At 32.8% G+C, this 27,721-nt stretch overlaps 1 protein-coding gene across 2 annotated transcripts; it reads right to left on the bottom strand.

The window, feature by feature from the left end:
- Positions 1-5,976: 5,976 nt before the first annotated feature.
- Positions 5,977-26,770, bottom strand: LOC139503553 (obg-like ATPase 1). 2 transcript variants are annotated; one of them, XM_071293352.1, is made up of 12 exons: positions 26,593-26,770; positions 21,809-21,922; positions 20,966-21,048; positions 18,747-18,807; positions 15,925-16,052; positions 13,839-14,014; positions 13,457-13,531; positions 12,061-12,158; positions 10,686-10,826; positions 9,627-9,723; positions 8,443-8,565; positions 5,977-6,143 (listed from the first exon to the last, which is right to left on the bottom strand). In XM_071293352.1, exons 2-12 carry the CDS (start codon positions 21,907-21,909, stop codon positions 6,036-6,038), a joined length of 1,191 nt encoding a protein of 396 aa, XP_071149453.1. In that variant the 5' UTR covers positions 21,910-21,922; positions 26,593-26,770; the 3' UTR covers positions 5,977-6,035. The 2 variants fall into 2 exon arrangements, with proteins under 2 accessions (XP_071149453.1, XP_071149455.1); XM_071293354.1 differs by having other exon boundaries at positions 21,809-24,347; positions 26,108-26,681.
- Between the last annotated feature and the right edge of the window lie 951 nt (positions 26,771-27,721).

Below are 27,721 nucleotides of genomic sequence, written 5' to 3' on the forward strand. Positions count from 1 at the left end.
GGCCCCTAATTCCTAAACTGTTGGGACTAAAACTCCCGAAATCAATCCCAACCTTCCTTTTGTGGTCATAGACCTTATGTTAAAATTTCATATATTTCTGTTTACTTACAGTGGCAGATATAGAAATTTTCATAAGGGGGGGAGTGGGGGGGCCCCGCTGACTGACCTAAGGGGGGGCCCGCTCCAGTCATGCTTCAGTGATTCCCTATATAATCAACCAAAATTTTCCCACGAAAGGGGGGCCCAGGGCCCCCCCTGGATCCGCCTATGACTTATTCTAAAGTTATTGTGCGAAAACCAAGAAAAATACATATTTGGGCCCTTTTTGGCCCCTAATTCCTAACCTGTTTGGACCGAAACACCCAAAATCAATCCCAACCTTCCTTTTATGGTCATAAACCTTGTGTTTAAATTTCATAGATTTCTATTTACTTTTACTAAAGTTAGAGTGCGAAAAACAAATGTCTTCGGACGATGACAACGACGACGCCAACATGATACCAATATACGACCAAAAGTGAGCAAAAACTTTTGCAGTCGTATAAAAACCAAGAAAAATGCTTATTTGGGACCTTTTTTTGGCCCCTAAACAAGTAAGACTTTACTTTGTTTAATTGTTTTATATTCAATGTAATCAATATGTAATCACTTGTATGAAATTGAAGTTAATTGTACTGCTCAAATTATTGGGCTTCATAATTGACAATAAAAAACTTTGTATTGTGTTGTATTGTAACATAATAAATGGACATAACTCAAGAACTGTTAAAGTGATGCTACCCAAATTTGTACATGGTCTGAGTTTTGTAGTAAAAAGCAATATGTTTTTGTTTCATTTAAACTTCGAAAATCTGGTTAAAAATGAGGTCAAGGTCAGATTGTACCTGCTAGACAGATGTGTACACCTAAGACCTTGAAACCAAACCATACAAAAGACATTGTTGACCTACAAAAGACATTGTTGACCTATTTCTAAACGTACTTGAAATAAATCAAATTGAAATAATTTTAATTGGCCACTGAACCATGAAAATGAGGTCGAGGTCATATGAAACCTACCAGATTGACATGTAACCCTTACAATCATTTTATACACCCCAAATAGTTGACCTACTGCTTATTATATAGGAGAAACAAACCTAAACAACTTTTAACCTTGATCACAGATCCATGAAATTAAATTGAGTTCAGTTCAACCCTGTCAGATGGATGTGAAGATGTTGCAAGGAACCCATATACCAAATATTGTAATCCTATTAAATGCACTCATAAGTGAGAAATTCACACGACAAAAATGCATGCCTCATAGTTACACATATGTCCTGCATACTGCAACTGGCAAGACAAAAACTTGTTCAAAATATTTAGGCTGTTGAGACCAAGATAGACCAAAGACTTGTAATAGATTCCATACCTACTGTTGGTATGGAACATTGTCCTTTTCATAGAGATCCTCGGATTTAACTTATTATCCAGAAATTTGATAAACCTAGTTTTATATGATCCCTAATTCCTAAATAGTTAGGGGCACAATTTTACAGATATTCACTTTTTTATCTTCAATTTATTGTCTGGTAACAAAATGTTGACTCTGCTGAGAACGTGATAACATTATACCACAAAATGTGGGTGTATAAAACCGTACTCTCGCACAAACATATCTTTGGATTCCATGATGTCTCTTATTCATTGGCATAACTCTAGAATGGTAAAAGTGACACTACTCAAATTCAATCTTGATCTGTGTTTACTTTAGTAGTAAATAAGCACTGTGTATAAGATTCAAAAGATTTGATTGAAGCAAAATTCATTTAGAGAACGGAAACCAATTTGGGACGTACAGACAGATGGACATATATACATTAGTAAAACTTACAATGAGGGCATAAAAACTGGTAAAAAGGATTTTGTCCCTACATGTTGCTGATGAAGGCATTTTGATACAAAATTGTGAATTTTTATGTTTAATGAGTTGGCGGTATAGCACGACTAATACCCCCTTTGCAATTATACATTTTCACAGAATTTAAAGTCATGAAACCTCAAATTAAAAAAAAATGATGCATATGTTTTTTATAACAAAACGGATAGTTTTCATTAAGTTAAACTTATGTACATATACCTTTTTCTGAAGTAAATTCTTTAATATGTCCAAATTTGTTTACTATTTTTTAATTGCTTGCTTCCAGGAAGCAAATCCCCAACATATTTTCCGTATGCAAAGTGACCTTAGCGTGAAACTCCTCGTAAAAATTTGGTAATTGCAATACGCATGGATCTGTCAATGAAATAAACTATTATCTGATTGTACATGTTTAACACATGCTCAATATCCATGCTTTTTTGATGATTGTTTACTACAAGGTGACAATCTGTTTACAACAAGGTGACAATCGGTAAACTTCGGAGTCAAAATAAGGCATTTGGTGAGCTGCCGTATTGTTAAATCATAACAGACAGAGAGAAAAACTAGAGGCTCTAAAGAGCCTGTGTCACTCACCTTGGTCTATGTGAATATTAAACATGTTAAACAAAGGAAGCAGATGGATTCATGACAAAATTGTGTTTTGGTGATGGTGATGTGTTTGTACGTCTTACTTTACTGAACATTCTTGCTGCTTACAGTTATCTCTATCTATAATGAACTTGGCCCAGTAGTTTCAGTGGAAAATGTTAGTAAAAATTTACAAATTTAATGAAAATTGTTAAAAATTGACTATAAAGGACAATAACTCCTTAGGGGGTCAATTGACCATTTCAGTCATGTTGACTTATTTGTAAATCTTACTTTGCTGTACATTATTGCTGTTTAAAATTTATCTCTATCTATAATAATATTCAAGATAATAACCCAAAACAGTAAAATTTCCTTAAAATTACCAATTTAGGGGCAGCAACCCAACAACAGGTTGTCCAATTCATCTGAATATTTTAGGGCAAATAGATCTTGACCTGATAAACAATTTTACCCATGTCAGATTTGCTCTAAATGCTTTGGTTTTTGAGTTATAAGCCAAAAACTGTGTTTTACCCCTATGTTTTATTTTTAGCCATGGTGGCCATCTTGGTTTGATGGCCGGGTCACCGGACACATTTGTTAAACTTAATACCCCAAAGATGATTGTGGCCAAGTTTGGATTAATTTGGCCCAGTAGTTTCAGAGGAGAAGATTTTTGTAAAAGATTACTAAGATTTACGAAATATGGTTCAAAAATGACTATAAAGGGCAATAACTCCTAAAGGGGTCAACTGACCATTTCGGTCATGTTGACTTTTTTGTAAATCTTACTTTGCTGAACATTATTGCTGTTTTCAGTTTATCTCTATCTATAATAATATTCAAGATAATAACCCAAAACAGTAAAATTTCCTTAAAATTACCAATTTAGGGGCAGCAACCCAACAACGGGTTGTCCAATTCATCTGAAAATTTCAGGGCAGATAGATCTTGACCTGATAAACAATTTTACCCAGATTTGCTCTTAATGCTTTGGTTTTTGAGTTATAAGCCAAAAACTGCATTTTACCCCTATGTTCTATTTTTAGCCATGGCGGCCATCTTGGTTGGTTAGCCGGGTTAACGGACACTTTTTTTAAACAAATACCCCAATGATGATTGTGGCCAAGTTTGGTTTAATTTGGCCCAGTAGTTTCACAGGAGAAGATTTTTGTATAAGTTAAAGTACGACGGATGACACCGACGACGCTGGACGCCGGACGCAAAGTGATGGGAAAAGCTCACTTGGCTCTTTGGGCCAGGTGAGCTAAAAATGACTATTTTACCATATATTTGCCTAAAAAGTGATAAAATCATGCACAGAAGACAAATTTTATGATATATACATGCATTGGTTTAAGAATTGGATAACCACTATTTTCCACCAGTCACTCATTTCATATGACTAAGATTTTTCGCTGTTAGCAATCTATTTTATATAATAATTGCCTCTGTATTATGTTGCCACATAGTTACTCATAGGTCAATTAGACAGAACTTACGACTAAAGAACAATTAGGTTTGTAAATTCAAAAATTAAAGGTCAAGGTCAGTATAATTTCTGCCTACTAGGTTTCATCAGTCTTAGTGTTACAAGTTTACAACTAAACAGTTATGCACCAAACACAAATCAGGCAGTGTTTAATAACTATTTTGAGAATACGTTTTGTGCAATTTTTAGGTTTTCATAACTTTGGTCCCACAGAACTTACTAAACAGATAAACAGTAAAATGTATTATCCTTAATTTTGTTCAAATATTTGATACTGTACTAAAGACAAGAGTGCACACGCCCTCTTTACTAATACTGTAAATTCAGAAATTATTGTGATGTTTTTATTATTGCGAAAATTGCAACAGGGTTAAAACCGCAATGATTTAAACTCGCATTTTAAAATTTAGTATAGGACTTTAATAGGATTTTTCACAATATTGCAAAAATTAAAATCACATATTAGTCTATAATGACAAATTCGCAATAATAAATGCATACAATAAATTCTGAATTTACAGTAATTGAAATTATGTTGATAGTCTCAAATATAAAGCTTTACTTCAACTTTCACTTAAACTCAACATGATCCAAGAAAATGAGGTCAAGGTCATGTTAACCAAACAATAAATACATGTACACCTTACAATCATTCAATACTCCAAATATAGTTGACCTATTACTTATACTTTACTCAATAACTGTAAAAGTGAAGCTGCCAAAATTTGAACTTAAATGTAGTTAGGACAGACTTAAATTAAGAGAACAGAAACGAAAAAATTCAGCAATTTTTCCATTTGTGAAGGGGCCTAAACCTAGAATGGTACAAAGTGCTTGTCAGTTCTGAATGGTAAAGATTACCAGTTGGTAGTAAAATTAAATATTGCATTGTATAAAGCATTGGTTTTAGTTGGTTCAACTACCAATCTGGAAAAAGAAAGATAACTCCAATTTTCAAAGGAGATTTAAAAAAAAGCATTGATTGTACAAATGTAGTTGATTCAACTATAATCATGGACAAAGGAAGATAACTCCAATTAAAAAAAAAAATACTTGATTGATACTTTTTTAAATTTTCAGCAATTTTTCCATATTTGTAAAGGGCATAACCCTAGAACGATAAAAATGACAGCACCTAAATTCAAACTTGATCTGTATATTGTAATAATAAGCATTGTGTATAAGTGTCATAACACTTGGTTGAGGCATACTTAAGTTAGAGAACGGACGTACAGACTGATAAGGGTAAAACTTAATGCCCCCTCGACTACGGTGGAGGCATGCAAAAACTTGACTATAACCATTGAACTATGAAAATTAGGTCAAAATCAGTTGACACCTGCCAGTTGGACATGTAAATCTTACATTCCTTCCATACACCAAATATAGGAGACCTATTGCTTATAGTATCTGAGATATGGACTTGACTACCATTCTTAACCTTGTTCACTGATCCATGGAATGAGGTCAAGGTCAAGTGAAAACTGCCTGATGGTATGAGGACCTTGCAAGGTAGGCATATACCAAAGATAGTTATCCTCTTACTCATAATAAGAGAGAAATTAATATTACAAAAAATCTTAACTTTTTAGTGGTCACTGAAACATGAAAATGAGGTCAAGGACAATGGACATGTGACAGACGGAAACTTCGTAATGTGGAGCATCTATAAATAAAGTATGAAGCATACAGGTCTTCTACCTTCTCAAATATAAAGCTTTTAAGAAGTTAGCTAGCGCCGCTGCCGCCACAGCCGGATCACTATTCCTATGTCGAGCTTTCTGCAACAAAAGTAGAAAGCTCAACAAAAACCATTGCCAGTTTACTTCAGGCAGTCAACAGGAAAATTGAAATCTGAATTCTTTAATTGCCAGCCAGATATTGGGGTCATCCAAGCTAGCCATTCATTTCATGACAACTTTGCATTTATATTATCTGGATAAGATTAGCATAATCTCACCCAACAAAATGAATTATGAATCAAAACTAGAATGTCAATAATTTATTTCTATGTATGAATAAAATTATTTCTGTTTGTGAATAAATTTATTTCTTTTTGTCCTTTAATCCTGCTCCAGCATTGAATTTAAACAAGATAATGTCCCCATCTTCTACAGTATAATCACGTCCTTTCTGTCTGTACTTGCCGTTAGCCTAAAACATAAAAAAAACATATCGTCGCTGTTATGCAAAAACCTCCTATCTCAATTTTTTGTGGAAATCTTTTTATTGATTATTTAGAATTGAATATGTATGTTCCACTGTATGCGAAAATATCTGATCTTCTAACCAATCATTAACCTGAATTCTGACATGTGACGAAAAAGTGTAGTCGGATTGGTGAGACATTTTGTTGTTCGAAAATATCGTATCTCAAAAGAAAAACACACGGCACGGCAGCTGACATCATAACAGCTACAGTTTACTGAATCAATTTTAGGTTCTCAAAGCTAATAAAGCTTAGAAATAATGTGAAAAGCTTTCAAAATACAATATAGGTGCAAACATTTTTGCTCGTCTTGGTAATTTATTGGTTAGAAGATCAGATATTTTCGCATACAGTGGAACATACACATTTAATTCTAAATAATCGATAAAAAGATTTCAGTTTTTACTGCCTGGTGTAAAATAATCAAAACCTTAGATACGAGGTTTTTGTATAACAGCGACGATATACTCTTCGCTAGAGTAGTTTTTTCATTATTTATGTCAAAAATGTTTATTGTCACTAAGGAAAAGCATGCAATTGACAATATTTGTTTCTCAAGCTAAGAAGAAAAACATTGCATAGCAGCCCAAAATTTCTGGAAGTGACATCTCTAACACTTCAGTTAATATATTTTGTAATTTTTGTTATTTCTTGACATATTTAAAATTCATTTATCCCCGATAGTTTTCCACCAAAAAAAAAAAATGCATCTTCAACAATTGGCACTCTCAAACATAGCAGACTGGTACAGAAATCATGACAAAAATCTCTTTATTTTTGAACTCATCTTTCTGAGAGAAAAAATCTATTTACAGATTTACTATATCTTTGCAAAAAACACTTAAAAGGGTAAAATAAAAATTGTTATTTAAAGCTAAAAAATTCCTAGAAAGATATAAGAAGATGTGGTATGAGCTCCAATGAGATAACTCTCCATCCAAGTCACAATTTGTAGATGTAAACCATTATAGGTCAAAGTATGAGTTCACTGACAATTTCTGCAAACATAAATCTTAACTTGTTGATCTTTTTTTTTTTATACAAGTGTCCATCTATTTTTTTTCTAGTTTTCAAGTTAACAGGCAAAAATATGGTGGACAGATGCGTCCATTTCGCCTTTTCACGTTTTCGTGTTTTCCCTTTTCACCTTGCAAATGCGAAATCAGGAAATTGAGAAATTGAGAAAGCGAAATTGAGAAATCTGGAAATTGAGAAATCAAGAATGCAAAAACGCAAAAAACACAAAATGAATTTCTCGATTTCATGTTTTTTGCTTTCTCGATTTCCCGATTTTCTCGATTTTCGGATTTTGCATTTGAAAAGTAAGAGGAAAAACGTGAAAAACATGAAAAGGGGAAATGGCCACATCCGGTTACCATACAAAAACATAAATCATTTGTACTACTAGTGGGTGTTTAATCACCTTGACTAGCCATTGGGGAAATTTATTGGTAAAATCGTCATTATAGAGAAGAAGCTTTAAATAGGAGCTGATTGACAATTTCAGCCATTTGACCAATTTGTAGATCTTGCCATGTTGATTCAATGTGTCTTTTTATATATTTTAGTTTTCAAGATAATAGATAAAACGCAAAAAAAAAGGTAAATATTGTCATTAAAGGGAATTAACTGAAATTAAGAGTTGTCTTACAATTTATTATATGTTAATCTATTTCAAGATCTTGTCTTGTTGATCTTTTTTTTGCATTTTTCAGTTTCTATCTTTGATAACAAAATATAAGTCATAACTTCCAAAATACATTGAGAGTACTCTGTCCATGGGACACAGATGATGCCCCAGCTTGCATATAACATTATAAAGGGATAAAACTCAAGAATAACAAACGTACCCAACTTAAACTTGATCTAAGTTTTATGGTAATAACATTTGTAGAAGTTTCATAACATTTGAAAAGAAAAACCAAAAATTGAGTAGAGGGTCATAACTCTAGAAGGGTTAAAGTGACGCCTCCAAAATTCGAATTTGATCAGTGTTTTGAGGTAATAATCATTTTGTATAAGATTCATAACATTTGGTCTATGTTAATGCAAACTAAAGTAAGAGAACAGAAACCAACTTGGGACAGACAAACGAAGAGAAAACTTAATGCCCCCGCCCAAAAAAATTGTCAAATGATTCCCATGAAAAGCTTTGTCCAGTATATTGTCTCATGTAACATACTGATCTTATCATAAATTACAACTGCTCAACTTTTCTTTATCACAACAGTTAGTATTTGTTACCTTGCATTCCGCTTCTGATCCATGCTCTTTGAAATCATTGAATCCCATCACTTCTGCCATAATAAAACCTCTTTCAAAGTCAGTATGTATTCTACCAGCAGCCTGTGGAGATTTGGTTCCCACCTGAGAGAAAAAATTGAAAATTGAAAAGATTTATAAAGTCCCAATATAACATCCTTTGTATGTTCATGTGATCTTTTTCAGCTATATCTGCAGTTATTATTATCATTCTGCTTGCCTGATAAATCCATTTCCATAATCAAGTGTGTAGTTTTCTTCTTTAGAATTGTTTTACATTAGTCATTTTGAGTCCTTTCACAGCTGACTATGGGGTTTTGGTTTAGCTCATTGTTGAAGGTGGTGACTTATAGTAGTTAACTTCTAAGTCATTTGGTCTATGGTGGAGAGTAGTCATACAACTTCTCATTTTATAATGTGGTAGATGAAATGTTTAAGTTTAAGGTGGTACATAACACTACAGGGAGATAACTCTGTAAAATCAGATGAATATTTTAAACGATCATGTTCAATTATTATGGAAAAATTTAGCTTCTTAATGTTCAAAATAAGAAAAAAGTGTTTCTCAAACTGCTATATACGACCAAAATTTTTCAATAAAATGTGTGGTTTTATATTTTTTAATTTTTTTTTTTATTAAAGTGAGTAAGTAAATAATTTTTCAAAATTTTATGAAAATTAAACGAGCTAAACTAATTTAAGTCATTGTGATTGGTGCCCCCTTAAATGTTATCGGTTATCCCACTGTCTATATCACTCTGTTCAAATCTTAATAAAATTGCATATCAAGGCTTTGAGACGTCAAATACGTTGACCCTTAACAACTTTGACCTGGACGTCATAAATGTTTGAACCGACGTTGATAAGTTTAAAGTCATCTTCCAGTTACTAATGAAACAAAGTAAACAATCCTAAAAGACGCAATTACAGCCCAATAAATCAATTATCAAGTTATCTGCAATTTGAACTTGTAAAATATCAGCTGCTCAACACAATATGAAGGCTTTTTAATCTCGATTTTTGCTGCACTCACTCAACAAAAAGCTTTATATTATGTCTCACAGCTGATATTTTACAATATCAACATGCAGACAACCTGATAATCGGTACATATTAGCAGTAGTATTTTTTAAGTGATTTTTGTTAGCAATTTACACTATACTCACATGCATTGTCCATGCTTTCACTTCATCCTTTCCTACTGTGAAGAAATATATTAAATTCAGGGCCTTGTAACCAGTCACAATAATTTTCTCCAGGGCACTGCAATACATAAATATTCACCACAATCTGTATTGTTTTAAAACTTCAATAAATATAGTTTGTGACAAAATTTAAAAAATCATCAATGTAATTTATTCACAAACCAATGGCTCTGTACAACTTAAGAGGTCAACTTTATGCTATGTATTTCAAAATATATGCATTTTCTCTCAACCTCAGGCTATTTTTTGCAATGTTTCTCAGATTGAAGGTGTAGTTTCAATGCTCTTCAACTTCATACTTTATTTGGCATTTTTTACTTTTTGGGATTCGAGCGTCACTGATGAGTCTTTTGGCGTATATACTTAATTTAGTCCTGGTATCTATGATGAGTTTATTTAGGTCTATTTGCAAACTATGAAAATTTAAATCAGATAAAACTTGGTTTTTCTGGAGGGGTGGGGCTCTGTGTTTGGCCAAAGGTGTATCAAGGCCTTAGTTTTCCAAAAACTTTCAAAACATATGATTGTTATTCAAGTAATATCTTTAGTACTCAACATTTCCTAAAAATTGCTGTCCCATGGATGTATACCTAACATTTCATTACATTCTTAATAAGGTGTAATCCATAAACTGTTTTTATTGCTTTTGAGACAATTCAAGGGACCTAAACAATACTTGCAGCAAAAGGAAAAATACATTCAGTCTGCATTTTATAAATAATCAAAAAAAAAGTTATCAAGTCTTACTTTTAAACCAAATGTATCATTCTTTAAGCTATTGATTTTAAATACCTTGAGATAATTCAAGGACTTTAAAAGAAGAATTAGTGAAGCAGTAGAAAATGGACTTGACCCTGTTGATTGGTAGGATTGTTAAGTCCTTCTCCGAAGAGTTTTTAAGTTATCATGTTCAAAACTGTTTTTGATTTCCTTTGAATAATAGATTGTTTAATACGACTTTCTGAATAATTAAAATTGAATACTTTTTTCAAGTGAGTAAAACTTCATATCATTTGTTACCTTGTTGTATTTTTCTCCTTGAAATAAGCTTCTTTTTCATCTGGTTCCATGTCAAATAATTTTAACTCTATAGCACAGCTCATCAAAATGACTATAGCTCCAGGATCGTTAGCATCAATCCATTCCTTTATCTTAACTAACCTGGAAATAAAAGAAATTTTGACAAACTGTTTTACTAAAAATCCTAGAAACCTTTCTACTGTAAAAAGTAAATGTATAATTAAATATCCTAATTAAATTAGATAACAGTAAACTGTAACACACTTTTTCCGAGGTAGTCGGTTATAGTTTCAGTTTGTGCCCTTTGAACTTAAGGACGCTTAACTATGGCAACAGAATACGCATGCTCGAAAATCCTTTCTGTGATTGGACAAAATGCTGTCATGGTGGGTGATTTGGTTGTGTTTGAAAAAACGTTTCGTTAATTATATCGTGATGGAAACCAAGTGAAAAACTATAAATATTTGATATTACAAAGACTCTACAATGATTTATATTTTTATTAAAATAATTGTTTCTCCAATAGCTCTTTGCATCCGTGACAGCTGTTTATTCGGGACAATCATATAATTTTGAATGTAAACTTTGTTGTACGAACGTACTTGACTTTTAGAACGCACCTACGCATGTGAGATTTCTGCGGGGTTTTGGTGAATGTAAACAGAAAGATACGAGGACCGAGAATACTGAACACAAACAGAGAAAACGTTATTTAAATGGTATCTTTGTGCTTCTGAAGGTTATCGAAATGATAGTTTTAAACATATACTCAAATTTAAATACGTCCGATATCTTTTTTAAAGATAGTTCTTGTTTTTATTTATGGTATCCAAGGTACAAAGGCAATTACTAATAAAAGCAGTTATTTCTTCTTTTTTTTTTTAATATTTAAGAAATACTTAGGAATGATTGAATGTGCAATGTGATTTTCATTGTAAGAAGTATTTTCAAGGGGGATAACTATTCTAAAATATTTGATCAGAACTTATTTTTGAAAGTTTTAGACTTTGTTGATATAACCTATGATATAAGTTTCATTAAAATCTGGCAAGAATAGTACAACTGACCAGATGCAGTTTACCAGGTTAATTGAACGTCATCTAGTTTCCATACAATTTGTCAATAGCTAATTATTTTGTTAAGCTATTGAATAAAGTGGTTTACAAATCTAATGTGATTACTTAAGTAATACAATGTGAAATAAAATTTCCATTACAACTTTTAAATCTTTTATATTCATGTTAACTTTCATAAAAGTCCTCATGTATTAATATAAGGCTTTTCTAACTGCTGGTTCAGAAAGCAAGTCCTCTAAGTTTTATAGATTTAACCAGAATAACATCAACACTTTAAATTGAGCAACTAAAGTACTAACCATTTATTCTTCTTTCTGATGTAATCTTTCTCAGACATATTCACTAAATATATAACAGGCTTAGCTGTTAAAAATAAATGTTGATTTAAAACATCAATCTGCAAGAAAAACCACCACAAGTATTAATTATTTAATGTAAATCTACAAATTACTATAGAGAGAAAGTAATGGTTCATAGTACTGTAAATCTTCATCTCAATAAAAGAAAAATATTTCTAAAAGAAAACATCCATGTCAGGTCTCATCAGTGGTAGTTGAAGTGAATGTTATGGTGCTGAGAGATCTTTAATGTTTAATCTATTCCCTATACTGACAGGCAACTATGCTCTACCTTTAATGACTTTCAAAATAAGAATCCCCAGATCAGTGCATTTCCTCCCATGTTTCATTTTTAGCATTGATGGTAATGATGGTTGCAAAAGACTGAATAACACTATGACCTTTGGACCCAGACAAGTTCACTTCGTCCTTTGAAGCCAGACAAGCTCACTAGGACCTTTGGAGCCAGGCAAGCTCACTAGGACCTTTGAGGCCAGGCAAGCTCACTAGGACCTTTAAGGCCAGGCAAGCTCACAAGGACATTTGAAGCCAGGTAAGTTCCCTTGGTCTTTTGAAACCAGACTAGCTCACTAGGACCTTTGAAACCAGGCAAGCTCACTTGGTCCTTTGATGCTGGGCAAGCTAACTTGGTCCTTTGAGGCTGGACAAGCTCACTTGGTCCTTAGAAGCAAGGCAAGCTTACTTGGTCCTTTGAGGCCAGGTAAGCTCACTAGGACCTTTGAAGCCAGTCAAGCTTACTTGGTCCTTTAAGGCCAGGCAAGCTCACTTTGTCTTATGAGGATAGGCAAGCTCATTTGGTCCTTTGAGGCTAGGCAAGCTCCCTTGGCCCTTTGAAGCCAGTCAAGCTCATTTGGTCCTTTGATGCTAGGCAAGCTCACTTGGTCCTTTAAGGCTAGGCAAGCTCATTTGGTCCTTTGAGGCTAGGCAAGCTCCCTTGGTCCTTTGAGGCCAGGCAAGCCCATTTGGTCCTTTGAGGCTAGGCAAGCTCCCTTGGTCCTTTCAGGCCATACAAGCTCATTTGGTCCTTTCAGGCTAGGCAAGCTTCTTGGTCCTTTCAGGCATTTGGAGATGAGGTATGATTGCAAATTAGTTAAATGTACACTAGTTTCCATGTAAGCAATTCTATGTCATGCCCTTAAAAATACAGATGAACATAATGTATAGACAAAAGGCCTGGACGGTTTGCAATAGAGTTTACAATTTTTGTGTTTTAGTTCAAAACTGTTATAACAGCAAAAGTTTCATGTTACAGAACGGACAGATCAGACACATAAGCTCAAATAGCCTATCTAATGGAGGGTTACAAAATTAAGTGTCTCCAAAAAAGTGGTCTTACCTCTCTATTATCCCATATTCCATTTCTAACCCATTTTCCTGCCTGCAGTATTTCTCGAACCTTTACTAAACAATCCTAGATTAAAAAAAAAACACAAAATATCAAAGTCTGTAGATGAAAAGAAAACCAAACCAACATTGATCAAAGTGGGTCTTTGGTTACAAAAAACAACATTTACTTTATCACATTCAGAGGTCAAAAGTGGTTTAAAGCATGCAAGCATAAATGTAAGAAAACTTTAGATCAACAATTAGGTTTACTGAGATAAATTGTCTTTTTACCTAGATATTACCTTCAGTGAATTCCTGTTTATTTATATTTAGAAAAAAAAGACTACTTTCAAATAAATTTGATTTAAATTGTCAATCAACAAAATACTGACATGTTCAGCTTTCCTATGTTTATCAGCACCTCTGGCAACCGATTTCTCTAATGGATCAAGCTGTTTATGTAAATACTCCAAATCTTTGAACCTTAGCTCACTATGTATTATGTCTAAATCTCTAGCAGGATCAACATCTCCTTCAACATGAATAATTTCTTCCTCATCAAATGCTCCTAAAAGTAATATATATACATGTGTAATTAAATATCTACTGAAGATTCAACACAACTTATAGCACTGTTTTCTATTTAACAGAAGCCTTTTTTTTTAGTTGAAGAAGCCGGTGTGCACAGATAACCACCAACCTTTGAAAGAAAACTGACAAACCTACAGTGGTTAATTAAGATTGAAGTGCAAGGCACTTGCCATTTAAAAGTCTCCAACTCACAACCTCAGTGTTGACAAATTAGTGATACAGCAGTTAGACCCCTCTGCTATTGAGGCATGTGAAAATAAAAAGAAACATCTACACAACCTTTAGCAATTCATTGTTTCAGAATGTAAAGAATCGTGTACATGTGTAGTTCATGTGAATACATCGAAATGAAAATTTAAAAAGAAGGATGTTTATGTCCTTCATATTTATTTTCATAAATTGATTCGTTATAAATAAGACTGTTACTTTTCTCAATTGAAATTGGTAAACTTTCTGGGTATATTTTTCTGCTATTCATTTTCTTTAAGTGTCTGTGTGGAGACCGTGTATATTCCATATTAGGTTAGTAGGGAGGCGGGGCTTATTTCAATACATGGTTAGTACAATGTAATGGAGTTACGACTTTGGTACTATTTGATTATTTTAATATATCAAAAGTTCTGTTTATTATTGTTATATCAAGGTTGTTGATATTAAATTGTTATTGTTGACATTAGTTTTTTTGTGCAGACCAATAAAAGTAGGTTCTTAAAATTGAACACTTGAACACTTTAATATAAAAAAAAAGAAGATGTGGTATGATTGCAAATGAGACAACTCTGAACTGTAGTCTAAATTCAACAAATAAAGATAGTCTGTAAGATAAATTTGTTACATAGTGTTCTAGTGACCTAATACGATATATACAGGGTCAGTAACTTCCATATGGGGTTCAAGCAAACTCTCACCCCATATGGAATTTACTGACCCTGTATATATTGTATTGGGTCACTAACACACTATTTAACTAATAGTATTGTTGATATTTAATGCATATTAAAGTTATCATTAGATTTTATTTAACAGTCTTTTATTCTTACAAACATCAATACAGATAGTTTTTCATTTTACAAAACCACAATTTCACAGACCAAAATCCTATATCAAAATCTAACCCTTATATCTAAGGTGTTATTAGAGGAACCAACCATACTAGGGTGTATTCAGGAATCCAGACTACTGTGCTATCAAGGAGAGATTTGTTGAATGTACACATTCCTAAAACATGAAGACTTGACCGCTCGGTTTTTGTTGCATAACTTTCAATTATTGAAAAAATTATTACGAAACAAGAATGTGTCCATAGTACACGGATGCCCCACTCACACTATCATTTTCTGTGTTTTGTGGACCGTGAAATTGGGGTAAAAACTCTAATTTGGTATTTAAATTAGAAAAGATCATATCACAGGGAACATGTATACTAAGTTTCAAATGGATTGGACTTCAACTTCATCAAAAACTACCTTGACCAAAAACTTTAACCTGAAATTTGCACTATCATTTTCTATGTTCAGTAAAACGTGAAATTGGGGTCAAAACACTAATTTGGCATTAACATTAGAAAGATCATATCATAGGGCACATGTGTACTGAGTTTCAAGTTGATTGGACTTCAACTTAATCAAAAACTACCTTGACCAAAAACTTTAACCTGAAGCGACCAAAAACTTTAACCTGAAGCGGGACGAATGGACGGAAGGACAGAAGGATGAACGAATGGACGCACAGACCAGAACACATAATGCCCCTCTACTATCGTAGGTGGGGCATAAAAATAAACAAATTTCAAGTTTACCGTTTTGACAGAAAATTACCTTCATTTGATGCATTTCATTTCTGGTACTTTTCTCTAGGTATGATATTGGTTTAAAGATTGATACTTACTGATGACATGAAATATTGCATCACAGGCATTAATATTTGACAAAAAGGCATTTCCTAATCCTTTCCCTTCATGTGCCCCTTTCACAAGTCCAGCAATGTCTGTAACGTTTAGAAATGCTGGAACCTTGCTGTAATACAAAAAGTTTAAAAAGACTATGAAAAGAACACCTTAGGATCAAACACATCCTTCTCAAAATATCAATACATGCTAATAATAATAAATATCTAAGCAATTAGCATTACATGATATCGTTAACAATAACACTTCAGACCGTTTAAAATTTGTTATTAGGTTCCACTTTTCGTGGAAAGACCTTTTGTATTTCTTCTGATTATTTTTTTTTTTTTTTTTTTCTTCTGCTGTCTGAGATGCTTTTTTGTCTTACGACATATCGAATGGATTTTTGGCCAATGATGTTGTACAGTAATGGAGGTTTCAAAACTCACCCTGTGTGACCCAACACTTATTCTTATAGGAGTTATCTCCCCGCATCCCCTTTTCTTGTTATCGCTATATCTCTAAAACCGTAAAAGATTTTTACAAACTATTTTCACCAAATTGTTCGTCTACTCTTATACAATACAAAGATTTGTTCACTCCCAATCAGAAAACTTTAAACTGATGTAATTCATTTCATCTTTCTTTATATTTTATAAATGAAGTACCAAAAGAAAGAAGAAAGATTAATATTTCAAATTGTGATAATTTCATCATGACATAATTATTACATAATCAATTGTTATGTTACTAGTTGCTATATTGTGATGTCCACACTTATATGAATTTAGCATCTTTATTCTTCATAGCATCCCAAAATATTTGATAGATTCTTGTACAACACAGCTTGACCTCCAAAATTATGTCTCAGATTTCCAAAAACATCAATAGAACAAATTTTATACCACATTGAATTTAGAGATCTCTTATGAATTGATGTTGCAAACTTCATTGAAGATTTATGAGAGAATGAAATACAATAGGAAAAATCTGAGACACAGTTTTGGAGGTCAAACTGTGTTGTGTTAGAATCTATAAAATATTTTGGGATGCTATGAATAACAAAGAAGCTAAATTCATTCAAGTATGGACATCACAATAAAGCAACTAATTACATAACAATTAATTATGTAATAATTATGTCATAATGAAATTATCACAATTTGAAAGATTAATCATCGTTCTTTCTTTTGGTACCTCATTTATAAAATTTAAAGAAGGATGAGTGGAATAAGATCAGTTTAAAGATGTCTGATTGGGGATGAAAAATCTTTGTATTGTGCTACCTTAAGAATGATTTGGTTAATTTTGACTTGAGTGATCGGAAGACATCTTATGGGAGTTATTTCCCTTTGCAAATTTAAGATGGGCGATTTGTTGGATAAATTCATACGTTATAAGTCGTAGAGGCCCACAGTCTTTTGATATGAAGTCATTGGTCCATTTGAAGGAAATTGAGGTCAAGGTCAAAGGTGAAGGTCATGAAATAAATTTTGAATTTTGCTTGTTATCGTTATTCCAAAGAAACTGTGAGAGTAAATGATATGATGTGTTTGCCAAATAACTGTTTACAAAAAGGCGCAACTTCAACCTATTTAAGTCGAAGAGTTTTGGTTAACCCTTATAGGAGTTTTCTCCCCTTTTGTATTTGAAATCTGTATTTCTCCACAACCATACAAGTGATTGACCTCGGGCCTTCCGATTTGAGATCACTGACCTATGACCTTGAAATTGAGGTCAAGGTTAAAGGTCAAGGTCATGTTATAAATTTTGAACTTTGCTTGTTATTGTTATTCAAACGAAACTGTTACAGTTAATGATATGATGTGTTTGCCAAACTACTGTTTACAATAAGGCGCAACTTCAACCTATTTAAGTGGAAGAGTTTTGGTTAACCCTTAAAGGAGTTTTCTCCCCTTATGTATTTGAAATGAGTATTTCTCCACAACCATACAAGTGATTGACCTGGGGTCTTTTGATTTGAGATCACTGACCTATAACCTCAAACTTGAGGTCAAGGTCAAAGGTCAATTTGACGTTCTAGATTTTGACCATTGCTAAAAATTCTTTCTAGTTCATTATAAAACAATTAGGTCTACTGCATAAACTTATTAATCTTATTTTTTTTATATCAGTTTGATTTACATCAACACGGAGTGACATTTTCTAACATCGTTTTTTTCATTCTTATTATCGAGGTGGAAAGACCTTTAATTGTTCTCTGAAGAATTGGTTTTTAATTTTACATTATTGTGCTATTTACCAAAGGAGATTTCATAAAAGAAGTCCTAAGGGCCAGAATCATGTGGTAAAAATATGTTTTTTTTTAACTTTTATTGCAATTCGTTACATGTATATTAGCTTACATGCAAATCTTATTATGTGGAATTTTTGTAGATGATACAGTAATTGATGATCATTCACGAGAGGCCAGTGAGACCTTTTTCCATCACGTGGTGTCCATCATTGTCCATCATCTGTGGTCATCATTCTTTAACTTTAAAATGATCATCTCCTCTGTCCAACAATTTACTAGAGTCATCTTTTTTTCTGATGGCAATTATGGGACTGGATGTCATTCTACATTATTCTTAACAGGACTGAGAATATTAACTGGTTATTCCTACATGCTGTTTCAGTGCAGAGGGACTTGTGAAAGAGATTCAGCATCACAGAAGAGTTGACTGCTGTTGGAAAGAGTTAACAACAGGGAAGACTCAACACTAGTTTTTAAAGGCCTGGGGTTTTCTTCATAGATTTGCATCAATTGGCAAACTGAATACAATAAACATCTCACTTTCTTTTTAATAGAATTAAGTATTACCTGGCTGGTTTATAGTGATCACAGAGATAGTCAAATCTTGCATCTGGAACTGGAACTCTGCCTGAAAATATGGTAAATTAAACAGGTTAATGAAGAATATCGTAATTACCCATCTTTACACAATTGACAAATAATTACATCTCATCTACTTATATATATGCAACAAAAATTTCTGTTGACAAGAAGATTTTTTATTTCTTGCTTCTTATTCTTAAACTGCTAATCATGCTAATGGTTTGGACAATTAAAGGATGTTTGATCCTATGTTTTTGAAATTTTGCCAGATATTTGGAATCCTCTGGTTTTATCCATGTAGTACCATTACAAAAAAATTGCCCACTAACCCCTACTTTTCCTTTCATAATATATAGTTTAAAATGTCTTCTTTAAAAATCTTAAAAAATCCTAGTTATTTTTTCGTCATTTTTGAAAGGAAAAGGGCACCAATATTAAGTGTATGAAAAATCTAGAGAATTATTTCCTGCCAAATTTTCCAAGGCTTTTTACCTCAAAAACAAGCATATTGACCCTATATTTTTTTCTTCTTTTTTAGATCCTTCATTTCAAAACTATCAATTTATAACAGTTTCTTTAAAAGCTTGTTATTTTGAAACAGAGTAGTGAACTTCCTTAACACTTACATAAATCATTTAAATAGGTCATATAATTTTTAGTAGAAAACAAAAGTAAAAAGGCCAAATAAAATAAGAAGTTGAAGAGCATTGAAGACCAAAAATTCCTAAAAGTTTTGCCAAATACAGCTTAGTTTGTGCAAACTGTGCTCCTCAATTTTTTTCTTTGTTCAGCCTTTTATTAAGCTAGCAGTATCCTTGACTTTACATTTTGCTGTCAAGACATGTATTCTCACTAAGTTAATTAGTGACTATTGAATGCATCTGTTCTGTCAAACTTGAAATAAAGGATACAACAGATACAGTTAAGTCTATCTCAAATTTTGACTAACATCTAGAAATCAACAATGAAAGTCAGTTGAGAACAAAACTTAACAAGAAAAAGAGATAATTTCAACTTTCCATTATTTAACTTTTTATTTCTGTGTTGTTAAAATCTAGTAACACCTGTAATTGGAGTCTGCTGGTATATCTTCTAGTTGATTAAACATTCCAGAGGATGCCCTTCCTATTATCATTTCCTTCATAGAGCCTTGCTGCTTAAAAGAAGCTTTTGAATGTATAATTTCAAGTGGTTATGTTGAAGTCATCACTTCAAAACTTGATCAGAGACATCACAAGTTGGTTGACAGTTATTTTGTCCTCTATCTTTGATTGTGACATCACCTAACGAAACTCATTATAGAATTTGTACTTACCATGAGTAACACAACAGGTGCCAGTAGAAAAGCAGGATCTGCTTACCATTCCAGCACCTTCTTGTTTTGTTTTAGGCAAGTTCATGAATTTACATGTATCATTGTTTTTTTTGTTTTTTGGTGATGTCTTTGGGTTATACAAGACACTTATCAATAAGCCATTGTAAGGCTCTAAATAATTGAAATTGAATACAACTCATCAATGTATATTAAGTGTGACATGTCAGATGTCACTAGTTGGGCAGAGTCTGCCAACCTTTTCTGTAGCACATCTATGATCACTCTCAGATTCTGGTTAAGCTGTAACTCTATCGTTTTCTATGTAAAAGTTCTGTTAACTTTTTTTCGTTTTGTAACAAGTGTTGTCTTTTATTTCTTTTCTGTGGTTTCAATGCAAGTTTCTCTAAACTGATGCTGGTAGATTCCCAGAATTCTTGTAAGAAAATAGTCATGCGTATTGCTATGTGTTTCTTTATTCTATATTGGCTAGAGGTATAGGGGAGGGTTGAGATCTTACATAACATTTCCTATCCGCTGCATTTTTGCGCCTAACCCAAGTCAGGAGCCTCTGGCCTTTGTTAGTCTTGTATGTGTTCTAATTTTCATTCATATGTTTTGGAGTTTAGTGTGACACCCATTTTCACTGAACTAGTACGCTCTTTTATTTAGGGGTCATTTAAGGACCATCTGAGGTCTTTGTATTTTCTTCCTGCGTTTAAGACCTATTGGTGGCCTTCTGCTGTTGTCTGCTCTATGGTTGGATTGTTGTCTCTTTGACTTATTCCCCATTTCCATTCTCAATTTTATTAAAATTAACCATGGCCGAAAAGAACAAATATATGAGAAGTCTAACAAATCACCTATCCTATTATAGTATATGTTTACTTACTTTCATTAGGGTCTATTGTACAGAATGGAAAATTTTCTGCAGTAGCTTGACTTTTGGTTAATGTGTTGAAAAAAGTGGATTTCCTATAAAATATATAACAGTTTTGTTTGAATACATGTTGTATATATATATTATATATATTTACTTGAAAATCAATACATGTACTACATTTATACCAATGCAAGGACGGCTCATCAGTATTTCAAGTTAACAAAACAAATTTGGTTAAACATACATTAACAGCTTTAAAATTTAATGTAAAACTAATACAGGTTGAAGTAATAAAAGTTCTTATGTATTGAAATCACTATGAAGAGTGCAGTATCAAGGCTTTTTATCTAGTTTGTGCTGAGAATAAAACATTTATGTAATATACTATAGTGTATAAGTTTCATAACATTCAGTAGCGGCAAACATTAGAAAGAGACATTCGGCATTTCATTTATTTGAAAAGGGACAAAACTTTTTAAACTTGATCTGTGTTTTGTGTTATAATAAGCATCGAGCATAAGTTTTGTAACTTTTTGTTGAGCAAACTAAAAGAGAAAGAAAACAAAAAAATCAGTAATTTTTCCATTTGTAAACGGGCATAACCGGAGAATGGTAAAAGTAACAACCACAAATATTTTGTGGTAATAAACATTGTGAATAAGATTCATGACATTTGGTTGAGGCAAACTAAAGTTGGAGAACAGAACCCAATTTAGAGATGTATAGACAAGTGTAAAACTTAATGTCGCCTCTGCTACGACAGGGGCATTAAAACTCAACCTTTCGAGTCATGTTAAAATGACCGAAATATATAGTATTCAACTTCCTGATCCTTGCTTTAGACAATCTTACCCTACATTTGGTAATCCTACAATACCAATCTTTAGATTCGATCCCAATCTTCCAAAAAAAGGAGTTGGAACATTGGCTTCTACTTTCTTTTTAGGAGGCATTTTATGTTTTTATCTACAAAACAAAAATGAAATACATCTTTATGAAAGAAATGTACTGCTTTTCATCCTTAACTTTTGTAAAGCATATACAACTTCTGCCATTTTGAGAGATTATGCAGATGTTAGAATGATAAAGTCCGGTACATTAATGTTTCTTATCATCTTCATTATAACATAAACATGTACATTGTACATTTAATCAAATTTCCCCCCAAAACAATTCTTGTTACATATTTTATTTCAAGACCCCGAATTTAGATAAGACATTGAATGAGCATCTTCTAATAGTAATTATTATACCTCACTTATCATTTGCTATATAATATAAGTACACAATATTTTCACTATTTTGCAAATTGCAAGCTTCTAACTATTGGACCGGTAAAAAATTCCACATACCTGCCAACTTTCACTATTTAGGCGTGTATTACACGATTTTGACCCTTTGTCACGATTGCACGATCGTGATCGTGAAAAACCCTCTAAAACACGATTTTGTGAAAATCTACACGAAAAATATGATGGTTCCCGATTTTGAACTGTGTCCAAGGAAGACATTCGTGTTCAGCCAATCAAATTCTATGTTTCTCATGATCAAATTAATCAGCCAATCAAAAACGTTTTCTCTCAAGATAATTCTAGCATCCTAGATTTTGAACTTGTGTTGAATTTCTCTGTTTTTTTAAATTGTGAACATGGCAAATGGTTTTTCACCTGCAAGGAAGATCTTACACAGAATGAGATTGAAAGCTTGGCTGATTGACAAACTTCAATGATGCAGTACTACCATAAAGATAATAAATAGTAGTTTATTCACTAATTTATTGATATTACACTTGCTGTAACAAATGTTATTTATGTATTTTATTAAAATACCAAATCATTTAATGTACTATTCTTTATTTTTCACATGGACAAAACAAAAAAACCCACATGAGGAATCCCTTAAATGAGGGACTTTCCTTAGTCAAGGGGTCATTTTACTTCTGTGAAAAATAAAAATGAAAAATGTAGATTTTTATTTAACTTAAACAGTTAAAAATGGGAAATTCTGACATTATATTTAGAACTACTTTTCTAAATGTAGGGTCTAATTATTTTGAAAAATAAAGAAGATATACATGATATATTATGCCAAGAACATACCAAAATTCTTGGACATGTGTTGACCATAATATGAGGCAGGCATAACCTGTAAATGGGGACGAAGTCTGTATGAATTATTTTTTTGTAACTTAAATATTTGTGTAAAAAAAAAGAAACGGAAATACCGTAACGTTTCCGATTTTGGTTCTGTTGTTAGGGATTTAGTTGTGACGTTATTTAAATTATGACGTCATATGCAATGTAAACAAAGAAACGCTATCATCAGGTAACGTTTTTTCATATCAAGGAATTATTAAAAATTAAATTGGTATTGCGCGTTCCTTCCTATTTTATACTAGACTGATAAATATATATTTTACTCAAAGTTTCATACAAACGAGACCGGAAAAAGGAAGTACATTGTACATTTTTGCGCAGGTCCGGGATTTCAAAACACGACAAAAAAAATTTGAACGATTTTGAGTTCATTAGTACAATGAAAAATTCGGGAAATTTTCCCGTATTTTTTTTTTTATTGAATTTTCTACTGTTATTGGGGACTCCGTCCCCATATTATACCAGATAGATCATAAGATGTATAATTCTTTGGGAAAAGTTTCTTCAAATAATATGAATATGTGCTAATTTTTACTGAAACAGTGGTTTTCAATGTCCTTACATTGAGGGGATACCCCTAGGTGTTGTTCCCAACCTGATAAAGGTCTTTCTTTGTGCATAATTTTAAATTGGAAAAGTCAACAATTATTTAATATCCTTACACATGAAATTAATTCCTGGTCTTGCAGCTACATGTTCATCTTTTCTACTGATATATAATAACTAGAATTATGCAAATAAACTTAAGAAAAAGGCATGTAAGCTCATCTTACAAATATGACAATTTTTCTTGACCACAAAACAGCACACGCAAAAAAGTCGTCGCAAAGAATTGTAACCTTTGAAATTGTTGTCGCGCACTAAAACCCCCATGGGCACTTTCAAAACTTGGCAGGTATGATTCCAACTATTAGACCTAGGTGAAACTATTTGACCGCAAGGGTCATTATATTTAGCGTAATTTTAAAAGCAGCTACGCGATTGGAGGATTTTGAAAATAAGGAGGGAGTAATGACGTCATGTTTTACCTTTTGTATCTAGGGTAGGTTTGACGTCAGTGCAAGACGTAGCCTTAGCATCTATGAAGTAAATGTTATCGTTTGGTTTCTTCTTTTTGATATTTAGATACATTTGTAGTTGATATTTCTTGATCTTGATAGGAATACGGTGATACATCCAAGGATATTATCACTGCCATTTATTGTCTGTTATCTTTATTGATATAATAACACTTACTGAGGCCACCCTTAAAAAATTGTTTGTTTGGCATTGCCGACCCACACTATCAGCAGGTGGGTAGGTAGGTAGGGATTTTTTTTTTTTTTTTTTTTTTTTTTTTACATTTAAAAGCCTTATACATGTAAATCATGAAGTCTCTAAAGCATTGCAGCATTGTTGTGTGTACATGCTGGTGGTTTCTTTGAAAGGGGTCAACCATCAATGTCACATTCTACATCATATGGATAATTTCACGTAAGACAGTCAGTTTTATTGGCAAAGTTAAAAGAGGCCTGATGTCACATCTTGAAGTTGTGGTCACAGTTTGGTAAAATTACCATAAGTTAAATGGCTCAACCACTACGACTCCTTGTACAAATGGACAAAGATTTAAAACTTTGATTGTTTTCTTTGGTTTTATAAACATCACTTTCTAAACCATATGGGTAATTTCATGGCAGTCAGTTTTAGTGCCGTACTAAACCGTAGTACTTGAAGGAAAATGCCAACCTGTGGGAGGAAACTGACTAACCTTATCACATCTGACATGAAAACCAAACCTTAATTTTGCAACTGCCCAACTAGGGCTCAAACCAATACCTGGAGGCTAGTAATCATACATGTAAGGTGTGACAACTACCATACAAACACGCCTACTTCCCCATATAAGTTTAGAGGATAAAGGATCTGTTCCAAATTAGGACAGCAAAATATTAAAAATTTGGAATGTTGGCGTGACAAATTATAGACATGGTGTTTATACTAATATTATCCAAGTGCAAGGTTTTTCAGGGATAGGTTTAAAACGTATGATAAATTCAAAATGGAAATATGCAGCAGGACAGACAATTTTTGCAGAAAAATAAATTATGGGTTGTAATGCTTGTTTGATTAACAGAAATCTGGACATGCATTACATGAATACAGATAAATTAATGAGCCCTTAGAATTGTGGAAAAGGTTTCTGTCAGTATCTTTTATGTTTTAAGAATTATCTTATTCATGTTAAGAAGAAAGGCAAGAAAAGGGGGAAGTACTTCAATTGACACAAGATGCTAGTCTTTAAAATATGTATGTTTTGTTCCAGGCTAGCAACTACTGGTACAAAACTACTATAAACCTGTAAATCATTATGGTCTTTAAGCTTTGGTGCTTACAGCCATAATTATCTTGAATGCATCATTGTGGTTCTGACTATAGTAGATACTTTGTTCTCTGGTTCAAGGGAACATTTGTCAATGATAAATTTCAAATATTTGATAAGTTCAACAAATGTAAGAGCCATGCATATTTGTTCTGTGATGTCCCGGTGAAAAACTTCTATCTCATGAAGCGACAAAGTCAAGCAGAAATCATCTGTTTCTGCTTTACAAAAGATAAAATTGAGTCCTCTACAAGGTCTCTCAGAACGTTTCTTTCAAAGAATAGCTGAAATTTGATTTTTGATAAAATACATCTCCCTTAACCAATGCATTGCAGCATAGGGAGATGCCTTCCCCTGCTGGCCTCTTTGACATTACTTTTGGCAGACTTTTTCTATTCCATGTCATTTAAGTGTTTGCTCCCAATACAGTGTAAGGCAAGCGCTTGTAAGATCATGATTTGAAATAAGTAAAGCCAGGAACAAACTCGGCGGATACGATCAATTTCCGGCACAATTTCGATTTTTTTTAAATAAAAAAAAAAAAAATTCTGAAACGCAAATAAAATTATTTTGGCGGCAAGTTTTTCAGTGGGTCGGGCGGCAATGCCAAACACATGAAATTTTATTTAAGGCCTGACTGGATATTCGTGGAATAGTAAGTTTATTGTCCCTCAGATACAACTATTCCCCTTGGCTACGCCTTGGTACATTAACCCTATTGCTACCAGAGGGACATATGTGTCCATACTGAATATGCCGGAGGGACACTGTCACGTACAATGTACCGACAAATAGAAAACATGTGCGATTTCGCGAACTACTTCTTTTTTCTTCTATCAACTGATTACTATTGAGAACAGATGAGTCATGACTACACGATACCATTTATTTCGTTTGAAACAAATACTGTAATATTTTTTCGATGGCAATGGAAATTATATTACAAAATATTTCTTTCTCAGAGATCTGTTCCATTTGGAACTTATATTTATATGAAGAAACTTCTATGTGTATTTCGAGAATTAACGGATTATACGAGACAATGAGATTTAATCCGTCACAGTTGTCCTTTCTCGTTCACTCTCAGATTAAGTTAAACGTAAAACAATTATATTTACCAGAAATTATCTTTCGAGTGGATTAAGACAAACAGAATTAACTGTCACAACAGCGTGTTACCCAATATGGCGAAACACAGGGAACCGTTGAGCCCAGGGAAAGAAACAATCACCACTAGTCTATAAAAGCATGTACTGTACCGTGTATCTACCTCCTTTTACATTGAAGCACCGCCTTAAAGTTTTCACAGAAATGAGGGTTACACAGTGGACCTGAAAAGACCTGAATAGATATACGACTCAAATTATTCAAACTGCAATAACTTTTTTATTATTCAATGGAATTTTATCAAGTTAGAATATTATTAAATGTAAATATCTATATTTCATTAAAAATTAAATGTTTTAAAATACAAAACATTTTTTTGATGCCAAAAGTTGGACCTGAACGCAGAGATGAAAAGACCTACACAGACCTGTAAATCTGTGATCGGACTTATTCTAACTTCAATTACTTTTTAATATTCAATGGATATCTTTCAACTTGAGATTTTATGAAACTAAAAGTTTAGTATAATATGATATTATCAAAAAATATTTTTTGAAAAATATCGTTGGGGTGTCAAAACTTGGACCTGAACAGAGAATTAAAAATCTGACTGAGTCTGAAATTCCGCTAATATTTTTTTTTCAAACGAAAATAAAAGAATAGACAAAAAATGTGGTTGTTTTAAAATTTTCATGTTCGATGTTATTTGGTGATTTGTCTCATTGGGATCACACCAATTTTTTTTTTTTAAATTTTGACGGGACATACTAATAGGATACTCAAACTAGAGGCTCTCAAGAGCCTGTGTCGCTCACCTTGGTCTATGTGCATATTATCAATGGACACAGATAAATTCATGACAAAATGGTGTTTTTGTGATATTGATGTGTTCTTTACTGAACATTCTTGTTGCTACAATTATCTCTATCTATAATGAACTTGGCCCAGTAATTACAGTGGAAAATATTTCCTAAAAATTTACAAAAATTAACAAAAATTTATGAAAATTGTCAACAATTGACTATAAAGGGCAATAACTCCTTAAGGGGGTCAATTGACAATTTTGATCATGTTGACTTATTTGTAGATCTTATTTTGCTGAACATTATTGCTGTTAACAGTTTATCTCTATCTATAATA

The sequence above is a fragment of the Mytilus edulis genome, chromosome 14 (assembly GCF_963676685.1).
Source record: "Mytilus edulis chromosome 14, xbMytEdul2.2, whole genome shotgun sequence".
Taxonomy (NCBI): domain Eukaryota; kingdom Metazoa; phylum Mollusca; class Bivalvia; order Mytilida; family Mytilidae; genus Mytilus; species Mytilus edulis.

Excerpts from the sequence above, each read along its gene's own strand:
- LOC139503553 (XM_071293352.1), bottom strand. The coding sequence starts at position 21,909 with ATGCCTCCTAAAAAGAAAGTAGAAGCCAATGTTCCAACTCCTTTTTTT. Across the intron at positions 12,159-13,456 it reads GAATATGGGATAATAGAGAG|ATTGATGTTTTAAATCAACA; the intron begins GTAAGACCACTT and ends TTTTTCTTGCAG. Across the intron at positions 10,827-12,060 it reads ATCAGAAAGAAGAATAAATG|GTTAGTTAAGATAAAGGAAT; the intron begins GTTAGTACTTTA and ends TTTTATTTCCAG.